The sequence below is a fragment of the Leptosomus discolor genome, chromosome 2 (genome assembly GCF_034619465.1).
Source record: "Leptosomus discolor isolate bLepDis1 chromosome 2, bLepDis1.hap2, whole genome shotgun sequence".
NCBI classification, from domain to species: Eukaryota; Metazoa; Chordata; class Aves; order Leptosomiformes; family Leptosomidae; genus Leptosomus; species Leptosomus discolor.
The window spans coordinates 75,951,560-75,978,240 of NC_141392.1; the positions used below are offsets into that span (position 1 = coordinate 75,951,560).

General features: G+C 37.1%; 1 protein-coding gene across 2 annotated transcripts in view; it reads left to right on the forward strand.

Annotated features, from left to right (window-relative positions):
- Window positions 1-26,681, forward strand: part of CDK19 (cyclin dependent kinase 19) — a 130,465-nt gene that overhangs the window by 72,086 nt on the left and 31,698 nt on the right. The window contains exons 5-6 of one of the 2 annotated variants that reach the window (XM_086482435.1): window positions 22,273-22,330; window positions 23,753-23,884. In XM_086482435.1, the coding sequence (XP_086338561.1) occupies window positions 22,273-22,330; window positions 23,753-23,884 (190 nt within the window). The remainder of the gene's footprint in view (window positions 1-22,272; window positions 22,331-23,752; window positions 23,885-26,681) is intronic. The other variant, XM_086482436.1, reaches the window with a different exon arrangement.

Sequence of the window (26,681 nt, forward strand, 5' to 3'; positions counted from 1 at the left end):
TTCCTGTCAGAAGTAAAGCAGAAAGGGAAAGCCCAGACTGAAGGGGCTAGACAGATGACTTTCTGTGGGAACTGGAAACTTCTGTCTCCCTCAAAGGCACAGCCTATTCAGAAATGATTAAACTAATCAGGGTTTCATCCTCTAACTCTGATAATTATTAATTTATTCAGAATGGTCCATCACAATGTTTGTATAAAACCCAACATTTTAGTAAATTTTCAGTAATTCAATTATATGAAATTCAATAAAGCTCAAAGAGTTTTCAGATTTTTTGTTGACTGATTGACTTTTAGTTTAGGGATTAGTTAAAAACTCAGTCATTTTCTCATGGTAATCCCCCTCTAGCCAGTATGTAAATCTGCAGTCTCTTACCATGGATCTGGACTCTGGTCTGGAACTTTGCTGCCACATTACACAACTCACTTAACTTGTCTTTGCCTGCATTTCCCAATCTGTTAGCTATTTACGAATCTAATTTGTAGCTTACTGCTTCGTATGCTATTAAATTTTTGAGTGAAAACAGTATAATACTTGTGGTTTATGTATTTAGCTATTTTTTTGTTGTTTGATACTCTTCTGATTAGCTGGAAGTATTATCAAAGATTTAAGAACTAAAATAAATTGCATGTTGTAGGAAGGCACCAGAAAGTGTCATAAAATTTTGTTAAGTGGATACTGACTTTTTACTTCTGCTTTCATGTTAAAGCCTTAGAGAAATGAGAAACATCTCTCAGTGTTTATTATTACTAGTTTATACTATTTAACTACTCCCTCCTCTTCCTCTCTGAGCCCTCTCAAGATGATTTTCCAGGCCAATAATAATTAAGAAAGTTACCTAAAAAGCGGCAGAACTGAAGTGGTTTTTAAATGTCACACCTGCATTTTGCTAAGCAAGTGAACTGTGGGTTTGAAAGATAAAATGTAAAATGAGGAGTGTGGGAAACTCCCCTTTCACCACCAATTCTAAAAAAGGATTTTTATGTGCTGATATCAAAAGTAAATTTAGACATAGGTTTGTACATCCCTCTCTTGACAAGCAGCTGCTGCATAGGAATGCAGAACTGTTGGGTCCTGCGTTCTGCCGGTAATTTTGCACTGGCTTGAAAAGCTCCTTGGCCCAGTTCACCCGTTTGGGTATGCACACACCTCCTATAAATAAATAACGAGTCAACCTGTCTGCCAGTTTCTTTAAACTTTTTAAAAACACTGTAATTATAATCCCCACCATTCTGTGTCATTGTGTGTGTGTGTGTGCATGAGAACGGTGCACAAATGTGTACAGACACACACTCCAAACTCGTGGTCTTCCCTAGCTGTGTGTATGGGTTTGGGCCTCTTAATCTTTTATTATTCCATCTGTATGATCTTTGGGGTGTAGGGGACTTTCTACCATGTCAAAGAATCTTATGAATGATCATACCGAGCTTGCAAATTTCCCAAAAGAAAGGAAATGCAAGCTAAACCTACATATTTTGAGAAAGTAGACTCCATGATGACTTTAGAAAGTGATTTAAATTTAATAGCTGAAAGGTTAACACATTTTTCCTCTTTTAGGTCTGGTTAGAGAGAGGGTACACTTTTTTTATTTACTGCTGAGGAACAACAGTGTTTCGGTGCTTGTACATGTATCTATATGGATGCATGCTTCTAGATAAGTAAATGAACCAGAAATTTTACATACTGAATAGCAAACTTGAGTTTTATCAGCATATGCTTTTATCTTTTTTGTTTTTCTGTTTAAATATTAAGCATATATTGAGGGGCACATACTAAAAAACCGGTGTATTTCTCATTACTCAGAACTTTGCTTTTCTCCTTCAGTTGTCTAAACTAATCTTCGTGTGATTTAGAAAGGTGCATGAAGACGTGCATAGAGTATTACCTCTATGAGTACACGCAAACAGCAATTTTTCCGAGACTGACTAATGCATACCTCTTGGTTTGTGGCAAGAGTATTAAGAAGATGTTTGTAGATTAATTCTTACTAATAAAAATAATTACAGTTGAAGAAAAATGTTTTACCTCAGGTTCTGAAACAAGCTTGAGCCCATAAAACCCTGACTGGATATAAATTCAGATGAGTCAGAAGAAACAAAGGGACTGATTTAATGTTCTTTTGGCTGTATTTTACTGCTAAAGTCAACAGATGACATATGGCTCCCGTGAGCTTCATATCTCGTTTCCTGAGGTGCAAAAAGGGTGAGAAGGAAGCAAAAGTATTAAAGTAATGCTAGCATTTATTTGGTTTTCTTCCCTGATACAGAAAAAACGGAAGGAAAATGTCATCTTTTCTAATAGCCCCAATTCAGATACCGTCTGCTATATGAAGGTTTCTAGTAAGTACATGATGTATTTAGCATACTGGTGCAGCTGACGATTTGGAGTGAGCAAACTGGCTTTTGCATTCTAAGTGGAAAATGCAAATTTCAGAAGAAGCCTTTAAAAGTTTTTCTTTTGTTAAAAAAAAAACCTTAACACTTTCTTCTGTTGGAGGAAGTACCTTGGGATAATGGGACTAGCTACAAGTGTATCTATCAGATTATTTCTGTTTGGACTCATTGCTGCTTCTAAATAAGGCTACAAAGATTGGCACTACATTGTTACAGTAGATAACATAACAACATACAATAAAAAAAAAACCCAGCACTGCATTGGTTCTTCATGTTGCTTGCCATCTTGTGCTTCCTCTTGTGCATTTCTCTACCAATTGCAAGCATACTGTTGTTATTACTGCTGTACTAAGATTCAATAACGTTGCAGATTGTCTTGCATTTAAAGTAAGCATCTTTGATCAGTGAATCCAGGAAGCTGCAGTGACTAGCTAAGTATGTTATGTGTAAACCTCATCAGAGAAACTGGCTCTACTGCAGAAAGTCACTGATCAGCTGGTATTTCGCTGATGGCTTATCTCAGGGCTTCGTTGTCTTCTCCGACCTCCATCCTTTCTGCTTTCCGGCTAATGTTTCAGAAATAGTCATCCTTACTGTAGCTGTAAGACCAAATACCACAGTTATGTCAGTTAAAGAAAACGAAGGAAATCCTTTATACAGTCTGTGAAGTGACCAACTGCGTGAAGTGGTCCTCTCAGAAACTGGGCATTAGGTCTTCAAATTCATCTTTAGGGAGGATTATGGTAGTCTTATACTTGGGTGGTTTTTTTTTTTTTTTTCAGAATTTCACATAAAAACTTAGAATTACTTTTTCAAGACATTTTAATAAATACAGGAACAAACTTTCAGCGCATCTGGGCCACTGGTAAAAATATTTATAATATTCTTTCATGTGTTAACAGTGAAGTAGTGAAGATTTCCAGAAAAGAAAAGCTCGTCATACTGCAAGTAGTCAGTCAGTCTTAAACACATATGGTTCTCTGTATCCCAAACCTCTGTACTAACAGGATTTTTTTTTTTAACTGTTCTTTCTCTTTGCTGTTGTTTCCCTGCCCTCTGGAAGATAAAGCCCATGTGAATGTATGGCAGGTGTTTTGACAGACCTCCGTGCCATGTTGTTCAGCACCTCATTGGTGTTGGAGCACAACTCACTATTACTTTCTGGTTTCCTTTCAGTGGCTTGTAGAAGCACTTCCCCAGCAGCTCAGTAACCTTCTTGTACTACTTTTATAAAGTAGTAAAAAATAGTGTGTAAATTCTTTTATTCTATTTAAGTAAACTGATGGGATCTGGAAAATGTTTTTTATATTTGGATTGTGGTTTTGAATTCCCAGGCAACTCCTCTCTTCCATGTCCAAGCTAGCCCCCCTCTGTGATGCTTTGGTTCCTACTGGTATAATAAACTTTGAATAAAAATTTTGGTTGGTTTTGTGTTAGTATGCATTATTTCTATTTAACCACTTTTGGTTGGGTTGGGTTTTTTTGAAGATTTTTACCTTAAAAAAAAAAAAAGTAATAAAAATGAAGTAAGGTGGTACTAAGAATTTACACTTGCTTAGTCTGCTAGCTTAAATATTGAGCCAAAAGCCGAGAACTTAGCTTGATAATATTCTGTGTAGCTGGTGTTCTCAAATATAACTTACGTCTAAGAAAGTAATTCTGTAGACAGTATTTTGCATTCCTGAAATTCCCCTTGGAATGGGGGATTTCAGCTACTCAAGCCATTTTGTCTTAGGCTATAATTGTTGCCAAAGAGTGGGTTTTTCACAAATATGTCTTCTGTTCTACATTTTTCTTTAATCCATGGAACATGCTTGTACATTTTTACTTTGATTTGCCTTTCATGTAGTTACTTTTGATGTAACAGTTGTGGAAGATGATTGCTGGAATTATGAATTAACTGTGAACTCCAGTAGGTTACATTTTAATGACCTGATATTGACTTATAATGCTATGAAAATCATTTTTGTGGCTGTTGAACTGTGAGTATGATTAGCTGTTTGCCAGCTCAGCTGAAATTAAGTCTCTTAAATGGGATGTTAAAGTTGGTTTTGCTTCTTGAAATTCAGGATGTGAATTCCAGTCTCAACCCTAAAACTGATTGCTTATCAAGTAAATATGAGTTTGAATTCTCGGTAGTTAAAACCAAGAGAATTGCAGGCCTGTTTAGGTTTGGGTAATGTGTGTGCTTGAAATTCTGGTTATCTGGATAGTATAATAATTTTGCAGTAGATTCTTACTTATTTTACCGTCAGCAAATACATAAGCTGTGGCTGGCTGACTGCTGCTGGCTGCTAGGATGCAGGATTTACTTGGAAGCTTATTTATCTGTGTGTGTCTGTGCTCTGGTGAGGAGCTGCTGTTCTTTGGTGCCAGCTTCTGTAGTGGGATGGGAAGGGCTTGCAGTAGCAGTGAACCTTTTAGGGGACCTAATAGTCATCTTTTCTATGTAACATAAAAATACCTGAGCTTATATTGCAAGTGGTGTGTTAAGTTTGAAAAAATGTTAAACAAATTGAGCTGTTTTCTAGTTTGTCTCATTTTTAACCTGTTTCTCCTCCTGCAGTGTGGAAGTTTTGATGCTTATTTTATCCTTTTCTATAGGGACATATATCGCTTTATAACCTGTAGATTACTGAAGTGCTGATCCCCACAGTTACACTCACTTATGACTTTTTGTTTCATTGGAAAAATACTAGATGCTAATCTCTCTTTCTCTCTTGCTCTGGGGTGGTGTACGTGGGAACACTCAGCAAAGTCCGCGTTCACTGTTGAAATAGATTAACTAAGTTGTGTTAAACTTCTTTGTGGCTGTTCTGGGTGGTCTGAAAATGGAGTTGTGCTCATTTCTGCTGTGCCAGTGCGAGGTGGTGCTGTCACAGACTGCCCAGCCCCTCCGCTGCAGTGGAGGCGATGCTGGGTACCACGCAGTCACTGATGCGAGTGTACTTCTCCGCTGCGGCTGTCCCAGCCCGTGGTCCCGGCGCTGAGTTTGGCCCCTGACAAAGGTATATTTATTCCTGCCGAGGTGCTAAAGTGGGCTGGAGGGCCATGGCAGAGGAGCCCATTCACTGCAACTGTCTGCTGTCTAGGTGATTATCTGCAGCAGAGAGACATCATGGACTGCTAGAGGCAGTAATGTTTGAAGCTGCACAGCTGTTTTTCTTGGTGCACACAACTTGGAACCCTTCCTCAGTATTTAGGTAGTTTTAATTTAATTTGGTTGAAAAACTTAAACTAAAGTGGAGGGTATGGCTACATGAACAAGTTGCAGCAAGGCAGTCTAGGGTGTGGATTTACTCTGCATTGGTTGCTCTGTAGTAACTGCTCACCTGCGTGTTTTTATCCTGCAAAAAATGCATCATAGTCCTTTGATATCTCACTCTTTAATGAGAGTGAGATAAAATTGCCTAACGTACCATCATTAAAACTCGATAGCTACTGCGTTAATTTCCAAGTGCCTTACGTTGCTTCTGAGGATGATTTCATCAAGATGCTGGTAACTAAAATGTCGATATAATAATGACTGTATGGGGTTTTTTGTTATTTGTTTTTTTGTGACATACCTATTCGACCTTTTGGGTACAATCCTCCTACAGTGCATATCTAGTTTAGTCTTTACTATGCAAGAACCACTTCAGTCTTAAAAAAGTTGTGTTCAGAATTGGGGTTGGGGATGTGTGAGTATCCCTTTTCATCTTATTAATATTGGATTTCAAGTTGTCAAATGAGTTGATAGCTTTTTGGATTTTTAATAGTAAGGACATTACAGCCATTAAGTCTGTATTAAAGCTGTTATTGCCTCTAATAAAGCTTACCTAGACTTCACCGTGGTCCTAAATTTGTAATGTGGCTATTTATAAAATGCATGTTGCAACTATGGAGAATTTCAGCTGATAGCCATAGCGTATACAAAACATGGGACAGAATAACAGGGAGTAGGAAGTGCTCAGATGGTATGTACTGAAAGGTTTTCTCAAAGGTATTTCGTTGCACAGTAGTAGGCTTTTCAAAAGTCATAATCTGGCTTTGAGGAACAGGAATTCAGCACCTAACCTATTTATGCAGTTTGAAAAAAGAAAATAAAAATTCCCACAGGGAGTTTATTTGCATTTTAAGCACTTGATGTTTTGTGGAATGTCCAAGGACTTACTGTCAACATCAATGGTGAGGTAAATCGTAAACTTGAGCACTAAAACATAAGACATTTTTCCTAGTAAACTGGGCCAAATTTGCTGTAGCAAGGACAACCATGTCTTTCTTTGAAAGTGTACTATGTGTTTAGAGTTGTTTAATTTAGAAAAATATAAAAAAATTAGGACAGCTTGACCTGCCACACTTTAAATGCTCATGGTTTTGGCATGAATCACAGAACATTTCTCTGGAATTGGTGGTATCTCACAGCCACTGCATGTCTGTGCAGGTTGTTTTTCATTTTTAAAAAGGGCATAATTGTTGAATGGAAAAAAATAATAATTAGTTCTGAACTATTTCAGATTTTGTTTTCAGCACGTAGAGCCTTCTTCACAACTCTTTTCTGTTTTCTTTCTTGACATGAATCTTTCATCTGCTTCCAACTTCCTGCTCCTCTGCCCACAGTCCCATATCTGTGGATCTGCCTTTTGCCACCTCTTCAACATTACTCATATAACCTTGACTCAGCTTTGACTTTCCTGAAATACTCCTCTTTCTTCATCTTCACAACCTTAATTATTGCTCCTCCCTTTGGCCTTCGCGACTTTGAGCTCTGCAGTGGCTGGTATAGGTAGAATACTGCATTTCACACCTTGACCAACACAGAGGGAAAAGCTTACTCATTCCAGATGGAGTGACTCTCCTTTAAAAGTGACATACTCCTTCAAAAACTTCAGAGACTCATTAAAACCTAAGAGTCTGTAGATTCTGAAGTTGGTAACTGTCCCTGCTATGGTGGTTCTGCCTCAGAAAAGATGTCGATACTGGCTTTCTTAAGGCTTTTACATCCCAAACCAGTTTTTATGTGTTTCCCCGCTCAAAATTCTATGTACCAAGGCTGCTTTCCCTAGGCCTTCTAACTTTTAACTTCCATTAGTAGCTTTAAGAATTAATAGTGTGATAGTAGTCATGTATGTTTAAGCTACTACAGTCTATAGTTCTCACATGTCTTTGCTTTACAAGAATTAGATACAACCTTTTTCTCAATAATTGGGAAAATTCTTTATGAAATAAAAAGGGGTTTTATCCATTTTTGGATTTGGCAGCTTTTTTTTTTTAACAGTAGGTGACTTTTTGTCCTTACACTTTGAAAATGAAAAAAACAACCAAACAAAAAAATTTTAACTTTCTAGAAATGTTTGTGTTAGTTACATTATTGGAAACATATGTATTACTGACTACAGGGTTTTTTGAGGCGTCCAGCTGATCCCATATCATGATTAATTAACTTGCAGTTATTTTGCATGGCAAGTTTTAAATGTGTCTGAAAGTTCTTTAACCACAGACTTCAGACCAGAATCGGACTCAATTGGTGATGGATTGAAAAAACTTAGAAGTTGGTGCTGAAAACTGGCTATAGGCATTCCAAGTCAACAACTAATTAGGTCTTCGACATGGTATTAGATATCGTACAGCAACTTCAATGTGTAAGAGGTCTTGATGCTTACTGTAGAACTATTATAAAAGTGTGGCAAATAGCTCCAGAGACGTGAACACGTTAATAAATAAATAATTGATAATGTCTTAGGTTAAATTTTTCTAAGGTGACTTAATGATTTTTTTGGTTTTGTGCTGAATTTGTCATTTGGAAAGAGCCTAATCTTCAAAAGCTGTTAACAATCAGACTCCCACACCTTGTCTTAAGTTGGCTATCTAAAATATTTAAACACCACCTGTTTATATCCTGCCAAGAACTGCTTTTTGGTTTGCATTAATGAGGATAAGTAATACTAATATCTAATGTATTTGTTTGTGAAAGCATCTGTTAACATAATTGTCTTTTGATGCATTTTTATTGGGTAGTAAAATAAAATGAAGATACTAGCAATATGCTGAAGAAACAAACTTTTAGAATCTGAAATGCCATGTTATAGCAGTATAATACACTAAATAGTGTAAAATAAATACATTTAATGTACCTATTTCCCCCAAAAAAATTTCTGTGCACTTCTGAACAAAGGAAACAAAGAAATTACTTGCTGCTTGTGTAAATTATTTGGGTCTGTTGCCTTCATTGCTTGTTCCAACATCTTTTTTTCTCTTCTGTTTACTTAGGACAGAAGATTAACATTTTACTGCTGCTTGTGCCGCTTTTAATAAACCATAGTAATTTCTATGAACACTTCAAGTCACTATATCAAATATGCTCACAAAGAATACCAAATGCTCTTTGTCTTAACTGGATTATTTTAAATTTGAGGGCGGGGAAGATGCCATAAATACTATGCAAGCCTTATTGGAATAATCATGAATGTGACAAAAATGTCGTTGCCTCAGTCTTGTGTTGATTTTGTAAACACAGTAAGAAATGGGGGCAGACGGATAAACTCCTTATTAATCTAGAGGGATTTCTCCACCGCTTTGCTACAGCTTGGTTATCATACATGCAGTCTCTAAACCAAGGAACCTCTTCACCTGAGACTTGCAGGTCAGAGTATAAGCATGTTTTCTTGACGGAGACAACTTTATTATGAGTGCAAGTGAGAATATGAAGTTGAAACCCTTTAGCTGCTCTACCTGCCTGTGGGCACGCTTTTACCAGAGGTATCCTGTGGTAAAGAAAAGATAGCTTTATTCCTTCATGAAAAGGAGCAAGTTGCTTAGTGCTTACTGCAAGATACCACACGATAAGAGTGTGCCCTTGGCAGTTACCTGCATGTTAGTGAAGGTGCTGACGACTCATACTTTCACTTAGCCTGATTAATTTGTTCATCTAGCTGCATAAATTTCTAAGGCTACTCCAAATGTGTTGCTCTGCACATGAAAATGCCTGTAGAAAATACTAAGAATGTAACCACGACTGTTTAACAGATGTATATGTAAACCCTTTTTTAAGTGGGATCTCACACCTTGCTCATGTTGTTGAGAAGTACTAAGCCTACTGTATTTGGTTATTCAAGGAAATGTATGAGGGGTCCAGGCATTTCCCACTAACACCTAAGTGCTGTGTGAGCTCTTTGTGGCCAGGGTGTTTAGGTTCAAGAATAGGATGCCTAAACTCTTGTGAAATCTTTACTCTCAAACACTATCTTGTTGCTAGTAAGAGATTCATAGATGGAAAGGAGGGAGTAATGTTCATAGCTCTGAAGTGTTGTGGAGTTACGCATCTTCCTTATTTGTGTCCAGCTTACTCTGCCTCTGTACGTGCAGAATCTGTATTTGAAATTTTGGAGGTGCTGGTTTGAAGTGAATGGCTGCAAAGCGTTCTGCAGAAAGAAAGACTCTTCTGGGTGAGGAAGTGATGTTTTTCTGAGTGAAAACCAGGAAATCATAGAAGCAGTTACGGATAGGGAAAAATACTTCTCGTGCCCAAGACAACAGGGTACAGTACTTACAGCCTTTGCTTCCAGCTTGTCTTAGGCTGTGACTGTTGATACTAAAAGACAAATTACAAATGCCATTCTACAAAGTGAAGCTGTCTTATGTTAAAAAAAAAAATTGAAAATCAATATTTATCAAGCTGTGTGAATACTATGGTATCTGAGAAATGAAAATATTTCTCTTTTCCAAGACAAGAAAACATAACTATTTTGGACTCTACGTAGAGCAGCTAAGTAACTGAGACAAATGCTTGAGACTCTTAAAAGATAATTTGTGGTCTCCATAACTTTTTAATTGGTGTATTAAGTCTTAACTTTAAATAGTTTTTCTTTTCTTGAACCAAGTTCAGGTCCCTGTATTCTGAGCAATACCATAAAAATGTGAATGCTAGCTGAACATTAGGCTCCTTTCTGTAACATTTACTGATGAAATGAGCAGAAAGGGAATGTAGTATTCTTCTAAATTGTACAGAGGGTGCATATATTAAAAATACTGGGTACTGAGAAACATAAAAAGTCGTCGTTAACATAAATACACAGAGATATGCTTCTTAATATCTCTTAATCTCATTTGTGTGTGGGAGTATCTAAAACTGGCAGGTAATGAAGCTCTTTCCGGCTTCAGAAAACAAGTAGAAATATTATAACTTACAAGTCTATGTCTAGACGTAGCTTAGTTACCTCTGCCTAACTTTTTCTTGACATTAGGAAAATTTTTTTTTTGCTGAAAGGGTTGTCAGGCATTGGAATAGGCTGCCCAGGGAGGTGTTTGAGTCACCATGCCTTGATGTATTTAAAGGTCGTTTAGATGTTGTGCTTGGAGATATGATTTAGGGGTGTACTTGGTAGAGCAGAGTAGGGTTGGTGTTTGGACTTAATGATCTCAAAGGTCTTTTCCAACCTGAATGATTCTGTGATTCTATGAAAATAGCCTAAAAATGCTTAAGAAAGAGGATCATCGTATTATGTTGGTCTTTTATTAACTTTGTAATATGGAAGTCTAGTACAGAATAGTGGTATGGCAATGTATCCAACATGTTTTACTGTGTGTCCTGTTAGGTTCACTGCCTCATAAAAATCTCATCAGTGTCTGTGGATCCAAAGGAACTGTTGCAGCCCCAGCCACAACAGAGCAGCTCGAGCACAAGAGCAGGCTGTTGGCGCAGGGACAGAGCACACCAGCTACCTGGGAGCCCTGCTTTAAGGAGCACAGTTGTGCATCTGTGGGCTGCACGATGCAAGACAGCTCTTGAGATGATGTAGAGTTTCTGCTCTGGTCTAAACTCCAGTTAATGTTATGAAACAATTGCTGTTCTGAATAACAGTAGAAATGAAATTGAGCATTTGTTACCACAGCTGTAGCATGCCTCAGGCAGACCACATTTACTTTTAAAACTCTATAGCTGCTTGTTCAGATGGAGACATCTCGGGACAACCTCCAAGGGGAAATGAGGAGAATCAGTTTTCTCCAACTTTGTAAGACTGGGTTTGAAATATAACTGTTGCTAAAGAACCTGGCCTGGTGCTCAGCTCCTTGAAAATCAGAGCCTGAATGGACCTGAGGATCCCCCAAAAGTCAGGAAACTGAGGAGTGAGGGAATAGCTTCAGTGTGAACTGACTGAGGTAGAGAGATTTTTATATGGGACCTGGAGTGAACAGAATGATGGTGATAAATTAGAGAAAGAGTTTCTGTTAGGATGGGTTTTGTAATGAGTGTGTCGGCTGAGCAGTGGTACTTTATGCATCTGCCCACTTTTGGTTCATAGTTGCTTTTTTTCCACTGCAAGCCGTGTGAGGTTGTGCTCCCTCAACTGATAGATTAGTAAGTTGTCTAGAACATAACTGGGTGGTGAGTCTGAGACCTTATGGTCCACTGGGCTGTTAAATCCCAATTAGTATTGCTGTAGGCGTCAAGGCTTGTATTAGGGTGATAAAACTCCTTCCTGAAGCCTGAACACTGATCTGCTGGACAAACCATGATGAAAAAGTGACATGTATCTTATCCCTGCAAATACTGGAAGCCAAGAGCTTGCTTCAAGACGATACTTAGTGAAAGATTATAGTTAAGATTGGGGTTACGTTGTAAATTATTTCCACATAAAAGAGAAGTTGATGCTATACTATGACAGACATTTAAATTGATTGTATAAGCATTAGATTTTCTAGTCTTTAGACTCAGCATAAAAGCAGCGGGGAGGAGATATGGGTCCTCATATTTTTTTTTTTTTTTTTTTTCCTTCAGTGAGATTATGAGCATAGGAAAAGAGATATATGAAAAGTGGATAAATAATGTATCTTAATGCTGCAAAATAATGTATGGAATAAACTGACCAGAGCTAATTAAACAATATGAAATATTATTAGACGTAAACCCTCGTTAAAATCCTGTAAAACCTAATGTATTTCTTGCTTTTCTAAATCTTACCAAAAGTTTATACCCTAAAATAATAAGAAATCTATTCCATAGTTCTGGGTCCGTTAAGCTTCGTGTCCATGTGCAGACAAAAGGGACTCTTAAGACCCACTCCACATGGAAGTAACGTCTCGAGATAACCATGCTACCTTTTCCTTATTTGTTTCCTTCTTTGAAATTTCAAGTAAAGGGCTTTTAATATTTCAACCTAATTCAGTCAGTGTAAGCTATCCAAACAGAAGCTGGTTTGTAATAAAAATGGGTTACGTTTATACCTATTTGTTTGGTACTGTATTATTTATTGCAGTCAGAAAAGCTTTGTTAATTCTTTGACTCTACCAGGTTCTCAGGGGAATGGAGGTATTGGAGTTTTACTGCCAAAGATACTTTGTGAAAGGCAATTAACAAAATATTTTATAGCAGTGTGAGCGGTCTCACTTTCAGTCATTTGTCCTTTGATTGGATAGAGACTTCATCCTCCTGTCTTAGTAACTCTACTAAACCAGGAGGAGTAGTCAGAATATCATGTAAAACAAATACCAGGATTTGGCAATGGTGGAATTTAGTGCTGCAACTGAAAGAATTACCAAATAGAGCATTTATGGTACCTAATTTTCACGCTGTTGTAACAGAAGTAAAGCAATGCAAATAAGCAAAGAGTTCCAGCAGCAGGAACAGATGAGAATCTCATCATCTCATTTCCCCCTCCTCTCAAATTCTAGTCCTAAGCGCTTAGTACAGCCGTAGGCTTTCTTAATGTTAGTGTTCTGTCAGACTTACTGTCTCTCAGCTTTTGCCTTTAAAAAGGTGAAGAAGGTAGTAGCATTTGTAGTATTTCATGTGTGCAAATATCTTCTCAGTTTATTTGCCTTTAGGTAGTTATTCTGAGTAAAGATAGTGTGTGAAGAATATCTAATAAGGACTTGATGGCAGACATGCATAAACTTTGCGTGACTGCCGTATCTTGGGGCATTCAGGATGTCTCTTGAAGCCCCAACAGAGGAAAAGTTTGACTGTGCTTTTATGGAATGAAATTTATTCCTCCATTTCTCTTTGTAATATATTAAAAAGCAGAAGATTCTTCCAAATTATTTCTGAGGTGAGTCTTTCTTTTGTTCCCATGCACAATGGGCCTGCACGTCTGCACTGCTCAGAAATGGAGTAGCAGAGATTGAGCAATCTGTCTTGTCCCATGCTCGCAAAGAGCCCAGACAAAGTCTAAAGACAAGACCCTAGATGGTTGCCGAGGAGCTACATGGGAATTTAGCTGGAGTGTGTACTGTAGTATGTTGAAAATCCCAGGGACAATGGGAATTCCGCATATTATTTAAACATTCGCTTTATGACATTTTATTTTTTCATTGATAATTTATGATCATGTTTTTCTCTTTGTTTCCATCTTCCCCCTTCTTTGTCTTTCTCAAGGTTGTATGTGACATTTTGAGCTCAAGTATGCTATTGCAGCACTAACACCAGCAGAATGCTTTGGATAATGTTGCATAGCAACACAAAATTTAATTTGTGTCAAATGTTTTGGCATTCTCTTAACGTGAGGGTTTTTTCATTCTTTTCTTTTTCACTTGAACTGCATTGTCATTGATTGGGGTGAAACCACTGGTACACTAGTACGTTGTGAAGATTGTTATAACAGAAGCAATGCCTGGCATCCAAAGTTGTCTGGAGTTTTCATTTTTGTCTTGCAGTAATTTAATGCTCTGTCAGCCTTAAGAAACCCGAAAGAAATGGTGTGTGAAAGGAAGATTGTTTCATTTCTGAACTTTTATGTAGCCCAGAGTTAATTCTCTTGTGATTACTCTTATTTCATATTCCCCTTGTGTTTGCAGTCCATTTTCCAGTGGCATAACTGCAACTATATTATCCATTGATTAACCAGGGAATAGAGTTTGGTGAATAGTCTTTTCTGTTTCAGAAACAATCAAACACGTTGAGTTTATAATTTAAATATCTTTTCTAGCAATTGCCTAAGAAACTATTGTTTCAATTTGATTTTGAAGCAGAGCATTCCTAAAAGTAACATGAATGTTTTGGCCATTTCAGGGGAGTGTCTGTGCAGGGCTGAGGGGATTGAATTTAAAGAATTAGTGTCAGATGAGGTGTATGCTTAATTACCTCTCAAGAAAACATCCAACCTGTGAAAAATGAAGTAGAACAGATAAATTAATACTTTACCTGACCGCTGATTTCATTATCATAAGGATAGTTATATATGAGAGTAACTGAAGGCTGAGCAACTTGAATACAATGTAGTAGGTAGTTTGTCTAGATGAGATTGTATGTGATTTGAATAAAACGGGGAGGCGGGGGAAGGGGAAGGTCAAGGTCTGTCTTTCCCATGGTAAAATACATTTGTTATGAGTGGTTCCAGAGTCTGGACTTCTAGGCTGACTCTGTCATCTCAAATACGTGTTTCCAGTGTTAAATATATAACTATGTAACTCTTTGGTTATACATAGCTATACATATATAGGAGTATAACAGGGTGACTGAGATAGCTTTGCCTGGGTCAGCTTTACTGCCACTGCACTTAGCAGCATTCAGTGTTTTCAGTGTGGACTTTAACTGCCTAATGGGAGGCTGTAGAGAAGACGAAGCCATTTCAAGAGGTATGGAGAGGAAGGAGGAAGGGGCACAGACACACATTTCCCCAAGAGACATTTTGATTAGGTGATGCGAAACAATTTTTCCTCATGAGAGTGGTCAGACAGTGCAAGCGTTGCCCACCAGAAAGGCTGAGGAACCTCTGTCCTTGGAGAATTACAGCTCTGTTGGTTATGGCACTCAGCAACCTGATGCAGCTTCAAAGTTGGTTCTGTCTTGGAGGTTAGCGCTGTCTTGAGCAGGCTGACCTCCCTGTTTTGAGCACCAGATGACCTCCAGAGGTCCTGTCCAGCCCAAAGCGTTGTATGATTTTGGCTGATTCTCCAAAGAGTATGTAGAGTTGTGGGCTGGTTTAAATCAGTCTGTAATGAAGCCTGCGTAGGCTAGATAATCTTAAGTTTGTTTAAGGGACCTTTTTTTTTTCTAATATGTGCAGATCTATGGTTGCGCTGTAGGCGTAGTTTTAGTATTTCTGCTTTGTTTTGGTTTCTCTGCATAGAGGAGTTTTATAAGAATATATAAACACAAAAAGATTTCTTTGATAGCTAGCTTCTATATGAGAACAGTATGTTTCCCCTCTCAACCTGTAATGGATACAGGCAAGGAATGTGTTTAACCAAAATCTTTATCTGACACATTCCAAAGAAATATTTCTGTTATCTTCTGTACAGTTTGTTCCTACTTCTAGCTACTATCCATCAGTTCCAGAGCTTGAGGTAAATGCTACACTTCTGTTTGCAATTAGAATTTCTGGTATCTGGAATTAATGATTAATTATCGGTTCAGCCGCTATGAAATACATAAGTCCCTAACATAATCTGACACCATGGTTTATGATGGAATATCCATTTTCCATCTCTTAGAATTATGCAAAAGATTTTTTTTCCTTTCACAGTGGCACATACTTCTATGTCTTTGTTGGTTCTGTATATGTTTAATTTTAAAAATATTTTTATAAGAAGCAAGAGGAGATAAAAATAATTGTTAGTGTGTATGTAGTAGTATCATATTAAAAAATACCTTTATATGCATTAAATTTAGTTTCCTGCATGGTACAAATACATTTGAAAATGCTTTTGTTGTCACTGATGTTCCTCTGATGATAATCAGGTACATTTTCGAATTTAAAGATAACAATCTGGTGACACTTAGCTGTAAAATTTTATGTGTCCACATTTGTTTGTATTTTCATTTTTTTATTGCAAAATCTTTCAGACTGATTTAAAAAACAAACAAACAAACAACTTCACAGCTATAAAGGCCTTCTGTGGTACTCTGCTTCCTGTGTTGTCATGTATTTACTCAATGTGTCTGCCTCTTTTTTTTTTTTTTTTTTTTTTTTTTTTCCTCCCCCCCCTTCTGGATTTAGACAGGTTTTTTATTTCATTTGAATTAAGTACTGTGTCAAAGTAGTTTGCGTTCCTGATGATTTTACTGCCTTTATAGATCCTGTTCTGTAGTAATCAGCTTTATTTTTGGCCTTGCTCAATTTGATAGTATCTGTAGAAACATTATTGATTTGAATTCAACTATAAATATGTTGATGAGATTTGTTAATGATTTTGCTTTTCAAGGTCAATCATTTTAACAGAATAGAGAAAGAGTGCAGGAAAATTGTATGGATTTCAAATCTAGGCAAAAAATATAATTAAATCGTTTGGGTTTTGGGTTTTTTTTTTTTTTTTTGTGGTTGTGGTTTTTTTTTTTTTTCCCAAAGTCGAGGATAACAGTTGAAAAAACCAAGTTGAAAGTGATGCTGTGTAATCAGAGCAGTGACTAATATGAGTTCACAGTATGTAAGGCTTGTAAAGAGAAGCAGATGTGAAGATACTTTACTCTATATGGTATACTTTTGTCTAGTGCTTCAGTATCAGAAAAACATTGACCAAATGATTTTGTAAAAAAGGAGAGGGAAGTGATGATAAATTTTCTATATGGTTTTCAATGTATGGAAGTAATGTGAATGTAAGTGATAATGATTTGAAGATTTGCAGTGCATAACAAAATCTTTTTAGAACCATTTCTTTTAAAAATTCTGCATTAATTAGTTCAATTGTTACCAAAAGCGTTAGTACCATTATGCATGTATATTGATCTAAAACAAGGTCTGGATTCAAATAGCATTGACTTAAGCATTTTCTTGTGGATAACAAGAACAAAAGCTTTGTTTGCAAGTTTCTGTGAACGATCTGAAGCTCCCTCTTAACCCTGAACTCAAAGGCTCAGTGGTCTTTTGAGCAGTGTCCACAGAGTGGAACACTGTCATCTCATTTAGGACCTTTGTCATTTGTAAAGCAGTGTGCTAAAGGCTAAGACGAAATCACCTCTGCTCTTGTTTTCGGCTCGTGAATTGAAAGCGCATCTATGTATCAACACTGTGCTATTTACAATTTTTTTTTTTAAATAATTGAGACTTGAAAAGACCTTGTCACAAGCCAGTTTCTTTAATTATGGAGAGAGCTTTTATCTGAAAGACTTGAAATATCTTTTACAATAGAAGCCTTTTAATTTCACATTATTCTTTGTCCAGTGATACATTCCAAAAGGAAAAGACATTTGTTTGGATAGAAACAATAAAGAATGGTGTATGGAAAATGGTATGTCCCTATGGACGTTTTCTCACAGGAATGTGATTCTGCACCAAATCTCTTAAGAATTGTGTCACTGCTGTACTTGAGGAGATAACAACAATAACCATTAAAACTAAAGTATTGCCATCTATTGTTAGGCTGTTGTTCCTGTTTTGACCCATTATGCTCTTTCAAAACCATAGATGGTTTCTTTTCCTTCCACCTTTATTCTAATCTACTGTCTAAATATTTAAATAGGAAGCATATTAAGATAACATGAATATCTATATGAGTCCCATTCGTGATACTTCTATTATTTATGAAAACATACTTGTTAGCTCAACATTTTAATTTCTCTCCCACTAAGATCTGTCAGTTGCTTTATTCCCACTCTCCTGCTGATGTAGAGAAATAAATACATTATCCATGCTTATTACTTGTAAAGAACCCATTAAATTATTGCCATCTACATGTTTTCTGTAGATATTTCAGGGTTTTGCTCAAGTTGCTTGTTGCTGTTGACCTTGCTCTTTTTGCAAATATTCTTTAGACAGTCAAACCTCAACTGCATTTCTCAGCAGCGATTTTATTCATTTTTATAGCTGATTTTAAATGTGAGACTCCTAACTCTTACTGTTTCTGTTGTTTCTATAGCAACTAGATAGGTGGAGACACAGCAGCATCACTTTGCTTCCCAGCTGGTGTTCTGTGTTTTCAGCAAGGGGAGAGTTTGAGAAAAATAGAGAGGGTATTAATTGGGATGTCACTGGTTCAGAGGTGTAGTCCTTATTGATTACTAAGGAGTTAGTTAATAATTTTAAGCTGGGCTTCTCAAACTTTCTTGAATAAAATCCTGTGCTCTTGGAAAGAGACATGATTTACTTTTAAGTATGTGTCAGGTTTTGGTCTCTTAGCTGCTTGAGCCTTCATGTTTTCTTCCATCTAAACCCCTGTTTTCTTCATGACATGCAGCAAGATTTGTTTCAGGGGCTAGGTTAGTGCTTATCACATGCATGTAGCCTGAACAGATGTGAGGTAAGGGGCTTTTTAATTTCCTTGATTCCCCCTTTTTAATCTGATTTTTGCTGCTGTCCAGTAACTATATTATGCTAGACTGTAATTCTATAGTAGACTATTAAGTGACTATCTCAGAGTAAAATGTTTTGATACTTAAATCCTATGTATCCAGAGATTAGCCTAACATGTTCTCCTTTCTCCAAAAAGCAGAAGTTGTTTGCATTCCCTTCAGCAGTCCTCTCTCTTACCTCATGATAGAGACATTCATTGCCTACTTTCCTGGTGATCTCTAATACCAAATTAATCCCTCTGAAATAACCCAAAGGCTTTCCTCCCTACCTGAGCACCAAAGTTGTGCTACTTTTGGTGCCACTTGTTTAGCCAAGGCCCTGAGGAAGCATGCCTGCTCTGTGAGGGTTGGGTTGTTCTCAGTGTGGCTTGTGTATCATGAAGACTCTTGGGACGTTTTACTGTACAGCATTTAAGCTGTTGTAATATAAAACAACCACAAAAGACATGATCTATGTTTTAAGCTCCTGTGAAGCTGTTTGGTTTTATTAAATAAAAATTCATGGGCACAGAAGCTGGACATGTGTTGTCTCATCTCAGAAAGATGGGTCCTATCAGGTTAGTGTTACTCAGCGTACATAAAGTTGAAAATGCTTTCCTGACCAGAACAGCTCTGATTCGCAAGCACAACTCTGAAAGTTCTTATCTTTTTAGTAGGCGATAACCAAGTGGTTAATTTGCTCATGTGGGAAATAAGAAATTCAGGTGTGTTCTCCTTCTGACTTAAGGAACAGGTTTGAACCAAGACTTCTCGCCTCCCAGGAAGCTGCCGCAGTGCAAGCTGTTATTGAGACAGCAGGCTGCAGATCAGTGGGGATCCTGCAGGCATCAGGATGCCACCCATGAAATGCCTGTTGTCTCCACATTGGTGGTGATGCCTCAGGAGAAGCACTTGCTATTTTGGAAATAATACTACGTTTTCAATTGTTTCACACTTCATTCCTTCTCTGTTTCCCCTCTGTCTCTCCACCATGACTCTCTCTGAGAGATTCACAAGAGCTAATGGATATGTAATCTGGTAAGTTTATAAATCAGCATGCTTCTCTGCCAGCTGCCTGAGCAGGGTTCTGGTCCTCAGTGGATTAGAGATTAGTACACATTTAAGTTTTAAATGGAACAACATCTCTTCAAAACATTCTGTCTTAAAAATACATAAATGGACAAGGTCCTTGCTTCCATAGGTTCTAACCTAGTGTATCCCCTGTATGTATAAGGCTTAGGGATTCAGGATGCCTTTCTGAGGCTGAGGGAGCTGGGACTGCTCAGCCTCAAGAAGAGAAGGCTCGGGGTGATCTTACCAATATGTATACATACCTAGTAAGCACGAGTAAAGAAAGCTGAGCTAGACTTTTCTCCGTGCTATCCAGTGACAGGATAAAAGGCGATGGGCATAAATTAAATGTACGAATAAACCTTTTGTTACTGTGAGGGTGGTCAAAAACTGGAAGAGGTTTCACAGAGAGGCTGTGAAGTCTCCATCTCTGGAGATGTTTAAAACCCAACTGGACTTAGGCCTGAGAGACCTGCTGTGGTTAACCCTGCTTTGAACAGTGGCATTCGACTTGACGATCTCCAGAGGTCCTTTTCAACCTTTACTATTCTGTGAATACTGTGATTTATGTCAGCAGATAAAATAGTATTTTTTTCTGTGAAGAAATTGCTGCTTGAAGAATCTTCTATTATTATAGATAAAATACGACTCTTATGAGATGTTTTGAGAATCCTGTTATATCTGCTTAGATTTTAAATTTTATTTTATTACATCTCCTGGTGTTACACAGTTTATCTCTTACAACATAATTATTCTATAGAAAAAAACTAATCTAGAAATAAGTGCAGTAACTACATTTTTATCAGCTCTATTCCCTTGACAAATAACTGCATTTTATAGAGCCTAAAATCCAATCCTGAATGTAAAGGTCTAGTGAAGTATTTTTAATTCATACTCAACTGTCAATCAAGATTGCTAGGCAAGAGTTTAGGGAAGAATTCCAACAAGGAAACTGGAATTTTGCTGTCATGGTTTGGACAATTTTAGCTATGTGATCTCTTAACAGAGGTAAAATGCAGTGTGAACTTGCGTGCTTCCCTTGCTGCCTGGTTTCTGAATATGCAGAATGGGGTTGTTCCCTTCTCCAGAATATTCAATTCAGGGTAATACATAAATGTAAAAAGAGAATTTGACCAGTTGTCTTGAAGTGTTGATTTTCATTATCATTAAATATTAGCTAAGAGCGAGCATCATCTTTATCTTTCCTAGATTTGCTGGTGAGTGTTTGCTCAAGACCAATTAAAATAGTTGTTGTGTTCTCCAAGAGTGGAGTACATATTCCTTCTTGAAGGGTTCCAGAAATATGCTGGGGAATGAGAAGTCAGTCATGGTGTTCAGAATTATCCTGAGATTAAAAAAGAAGGAGTAAAAGAGGCAATGGCATCTGGAAAGAGAGGCTGTGGCTGGGGCCAGGGAAGAAGCAATGTCTAGCACTGGCGGTGAGGTGGGAAGGGAGAACAGCTTCCTGGGTGAAAGGAGAAAGAAGAGATAAAGTGCTTTGTTGTTGGTGGTGGTTTTGCTTTTTCAAAAAAGCTAAGGATTTGCAATTTTGTGCCAAATTAGTAACCCTAGTTTGAGTGTCTCATTTCAGGTAAATAGTGACAAGTGTTAGGAACTGAAAAATTGAGATTCTGATGTTGGCTTTCTGGACATCCCTTTCAGATTCGTGAGCAAATGCTGCTTGAGCAGACCTCTTCAGGCATTAGGGATTTTAAATATAATTAATGTTCAGATGAACCTCCCAAAAATTCTGCTTTGGAACTTTGTTATGCATCTCTTCATTCAAATCACTTAATGTTTTCAATCCTGTTTACTTCTTTACAGCTGTTAACACAATAGGGGAAAAGCTTCCAAGGAATGACTGTTGATGTCTGAGGGAACCTAGATCCTAATTGCAGAACAATTGCCGTGATGTCATGTGCAGATTTTATATGGTATTCACAAGCGGCTGGTTATGAACAACTGCAGATTGCATAAAATGCCCATAAAGTTTTTGTTCTACTTGTAAAGCTGCTGTCTACACTGTCAAAAGCTTGTGGATGTAGCTCTCTGTGTATACTCCTGTTTTAAGTGAGTTCTTATAGCATAAAATCAGCTTACTTTGTTGAAATGAATGCTTTTGCCAATGTGATTTTTATCATTTGTATGCTAAAAACAAGCACAGCTCTAAAATGTAGTTATATATGATGATAACAAAAGCAACTGTCATCTATACATTTGCATCCCAAGATTTGAAATAATTTTCAATAAATTATACTAGCAAAAGTAGTTCTTGCCAGATTATTGAAGTGTAGCATAAACATTAGCCTGGTATAAAATTTGCCTGTAGAAGAAAATCTCGCCAGTGAATGTGATTGTTTTGATAAAAATGGAAATGCAAATTTAATTAAAGATTGCATTTCTTACTGTGAAATGTCAAAGTACTTTACTATTTTTCTAATTGTGAAATTGGTAACTAGGGATAAAAACTAAATGTCAGCAAAGCATAAAGGTATGGTAATTCTAAACTTGTAAGGGTATTTATAGAAATAATTTAGTTATAAAATGAATGTACATATTTTTATTATTCTTGAAGATAATCATCAAACAAAGGCTGGTCAACTAAATATTCTGCTTTTTGTTTTCCAGAAACCAGCAAACATTCTGGTAATGGGTGAAGGTCCCGAAAGAGGAAGAGTCAAAATAGGTAAACATTTTGAGAAAACTTAGTTGCAAGGCTAAGGAATTACTTAAAAAATTGCATCTTCAGTATAAGATAGAAACAAACCTTCGTTATTCTTTGAGATGTGCGTATGCACAACATCTAGTTCAATTTTAAATTTCATTGACTGCGTTTACAAGCTTAAGAGATTCCAAATATATTACTAGGCGTTTATCATGCTTGCAACGGATACCTGGTGAGATAAAAGCATCTGTAAGAAACAAGAAAGTAATGAGTACATAGAACAACAGCTATCGCCAGGGTTCTCTTGACTTCTACTATCATTAGTTAGTATAACATTGTTACCTACAAATTGTATTTGTTCTTAATTATTTTTGTATAAATAACATCGACGTACATATTTGTAGATGTCCAAAGATTTGCTAGGCAAAAGGCTATTTGGCGTCAAGGTGGGAAACACGTGTAACTGTGATGGTCTTTATCCAAAATCTAATTACCTGTGTAGATCATAAGCCTTAGTCATGTGGATATAAACTTTATTAAAAAAACCCAACATGTAGCAGTGATCAAGAAAGTAGTAATGTACTGGAACCTCTTTTCTATTAATCGACTTTCGTTGTATTTGACAATGTTCGGCTGTTTTTGATTCGTATGCCCAGTATGAGTAACTGCAAGAAAATTATACTTGACATTTCATAACTTTGGAAGCAGAAAGATTTAGGTGAAGCTGTGTAAAGGATAAGTTTCAGACTCTGATTAAAATGTGTGGTTTTGAATATACACCCAAATTTTTCCTGTCTGGCATTTCTTAATGTTACTTAAAAGGGTGTTTCTAGAGAGAATTTCTGAGTTATATAAAATGAATGCTTACATTTAAATTACACCTCTGTAATAGTGTACACTCGCTGATTTAATTAATTCCCAGTTAAAAACTTTTTCTTGATTCTGGTGTTCATTCCTCCAACTAAAGTAGGAGGCATTCTTTGAAAAATAGTGCAAAACAATCTACACGCAGTGTCTTTGGTTTTGTGTTTTAGGTAAATGTATCACAGTCACAAGGGCTCACAGTTTTGTAAATATATATAAAAATAAAAGAGAAATGTACATTAGAGACCTACTACTATTGACTTTAGTTAACCACTTTTCTGTTACAGTTCTATTTAAATAAACAGGCATCTGTGTTATGCAAAGTTTTACAGAACTATGATGAAAACACTTAAGTCAAACGCCCTTTGTAGTTTTATAAATGAAGTAAATGGAATTTAGCCTTTGATAAATTTGGCCCAGTATTGTTATGAGTAACTTGCTGCTTTCTTGGAAACTTTGATTATTAAGTTTTAATGGTTTTGAGCTTTTGTTGTAATTGCTTTTTGGCAATACTGTTAAATTCTGATTTATTTGTATTAAAATTTTAAATGTTCTGTTCTTCCCTCTCCACCACCCCAGCTGATATGGGTTTTGCAAGATTGTTCAACTCACCTTTGAAGCCATTGGCAGACTTGGATCCAGTTGTGGTGACATTCTGGTACAGAGCTCCAGAGCTGTTACTTGGAGCCAGACATTACACAAAGGCCATTGGTAAGTTCTGTGTAAGAAAGAGGTTTACCTCTAAGTTTTGTGAAGCAAGGAGCCTGGTAGTTATGATAATAACTGACCAGATAGGTTTTTTCCCTGAAGTAGCAGCAGATGGAGTATGATCTAATCCATAAGAGATTAATCTAGATTGAAACTTTGAGGACTATGCATTTATTTTTCAATATGAGTTAAGGTTAATGTTAGACATTTTAAGTGTGTACTTTGGTTTGGTTTCGTTTTAAAATAAAAATATTCTTTGGGTTGGTTTATATGGTTTTCTGATATGGGGGCAGAAATCTTGTAAACCTTCAATAGGGAAAGAGCTGTGACTGTTAAAGTGGCGTTCTTCTAGGGTGCTTCATGTCCAGATGCTTCTATGAAGTGTGTGGCTTGATAAGGAGAAGAGCAGTCTCCTGCTCTGCCCACAGTCTGCAGATCATTCACTCCTGACAACTTGTGAATCTGAATGCTGAGGAAATGCTGGTGGCCAGGCTCTTGTCTTCCTTGTTGCTTAGTAAGTTCTGTAAGCACAATCAGCCTTGGTGCTTAGCTGTTTAGAGAATAAGAGACGCGCAGGAGGTATCCTGTCTGCATGATTGACTTATTTATTGAAGAGAACTGCAAAAGAAATTATGTCCCTCTGTTAACAGGGTTAAATCGTTCCTGTGTGTACAGAGGTGGCTTTCTTGGGAGTTGCAGGCATTTTCTTGTTATAGAAATTTTCAGAGATGCCGTGTGGGCCTTTGTTCAGAGAATTACAAAACACCGTGTTATAATAGCATCTCAGCTGAACGTTCACTTGAGTGGGCCAACACTTTTAATTAAGCTCACAGTTTGGCTTTTTCAAATAAGTCCTGTTTATCAGAGTATCATACACAGCAAAAGGTTTAAAAAATGAATGAACTGTCACCTGACTTTGATGTGGACTTGCATTTCTTTATTGCTTTTCTCTCCCATTTGGAATCTCTGGAGCTCTGTCTCAGTTGAGGCCTCTTAATTTCCCAGGGTATCTTCTCCATCTTCTCCAGTGGGTGCTGGGGATGGAGCCTTGTAGTGCCACCCCTGGTTGTGGCACAATCCCATGTTGTCTGAAGCAGAGACTTATGCCTGCTTTGCATCTGCCACCATGGAAACTGGGATGCTAACTTCTGAAGTCTCTGTTTCCTGCACCCTGTAGTGGGTGAAAACAGTTACTAGAAGTGTTTAAAGAAAATACCAACAGGATTACCTTAAATGCCTGTAAATTAGATGCTTAAACTGCCTGACTATGTTGATTTTGTGAAACACGGATGGACCAGTTACTGAGTGACCTGCATGCGTGGTACTGGGAAGTTACCTTAACTGACAGCTGCCTATTTTTGATAGACAGCATATTGTTTGCAGATTTAGGTGAGTGATATGTACTGTTATCTCAGGATATCTCTTTGAAGAATTAATTAGTATGGTGCTGTTGTTTTTTTAATTGTGTCATAAATTACTAGGTTCTTGCCCTGAGGGGTCTGTAGTCTATACTAAAACACAGACAAGGAGACCCTATGAAACTTCAGAGGATGATGCTGCTTCAGAGAGATCTGGTTTTGCTAGTAGTTTATTATATCTGAGGCTTTTATTTCTTGTATCAGACCTGCGCCAGTGAATCCCCAGGATGGGTGTGAGTGGGTCATGTAGAACCTAGTGTGCAGTGTGAGTGCTGAGGGCACTCAAAACAGTTTGAGCAGCAAAGTAAAAAATACGATCACGTGAGGTTGCAAGGTGAGATTTGTAGGCTGGCTGAAGGATTAGAGGAGCATGTGACTGAAGAGAGAAGAGTGTGGAGGTACCTGGAGGTGATCTGTGTGCAGTTTTAAGGCAAAGGGAAGAAGTGGGTAGCAAAATGACAGTGGTGATATTTATGCAGTTTACAAGTCCAGACTTGTGTTTTGCTTCTAGCCTTACGTGCACTTAAAAAGCTAATCTTAATGAGCTAAGCATGCTAGTGAGAGTTGAACTTGAATGCTAATGTTTTTGGCAAAGGATACAATTCTTTAAGCTCTGTCTTTAAACCTCTGTGCAAGAAATACATCTCTTAATATTACATAATTCTCAGGAGCTGCAATGTATTGCTTTTAGTAATAATTCATAAATTATATAAGATTCTCATTTAGCTGCTCTTCAGTTGGAAGTAATAATTTAGAAGAAAGGTGATTAGATCTAGCCATTTATGAAAAAGGAAATGACAGGCTTTTTGGTATATCTCCTTATTTTCCGTAGCTACTTTCTTATGCCTTTTATGTGATATAGAAATTTGTATAATTAGTAAATACAATAAAATCAGGCTAAAAGCAATATCGTGCCAGCTTTAGTCTATTCTCTTCCAGTTTTGTTATTGTGGCAAACATTTTTGTTTGAATTTGCTAGGAATGCATTGTCATCAGTTCTCTGCTGCAACACACTGAACATTGTCCAACAGTTGCTACATAATTCAGATGTTTGCTTAGGTTTTTACTGGCTTAGTTTTTATTTTATTTTAAATATATTTAAATATTAGATACAGAGTCCCTGTACTCTGTATCTAATACTTTCTTCTCTATCTTAGCTTCACATATAATGTTAATTATTAGCAGTGTATTCATAATACCCTGGACACTGTCTACTATAGTGTCCAATTTGGTTTTGTTCTTGTAATAAAGCGTTTAGGTGTGCTTGTTTGCATGTAAATAATTCTCATACATCATGAATGAATAAAATTGGAATCTGGCTTTTGTCTCACTCAGAATTTTCTTCTTTGTTTTCTGGACCTGATCTTAGTTATATTTTGTGG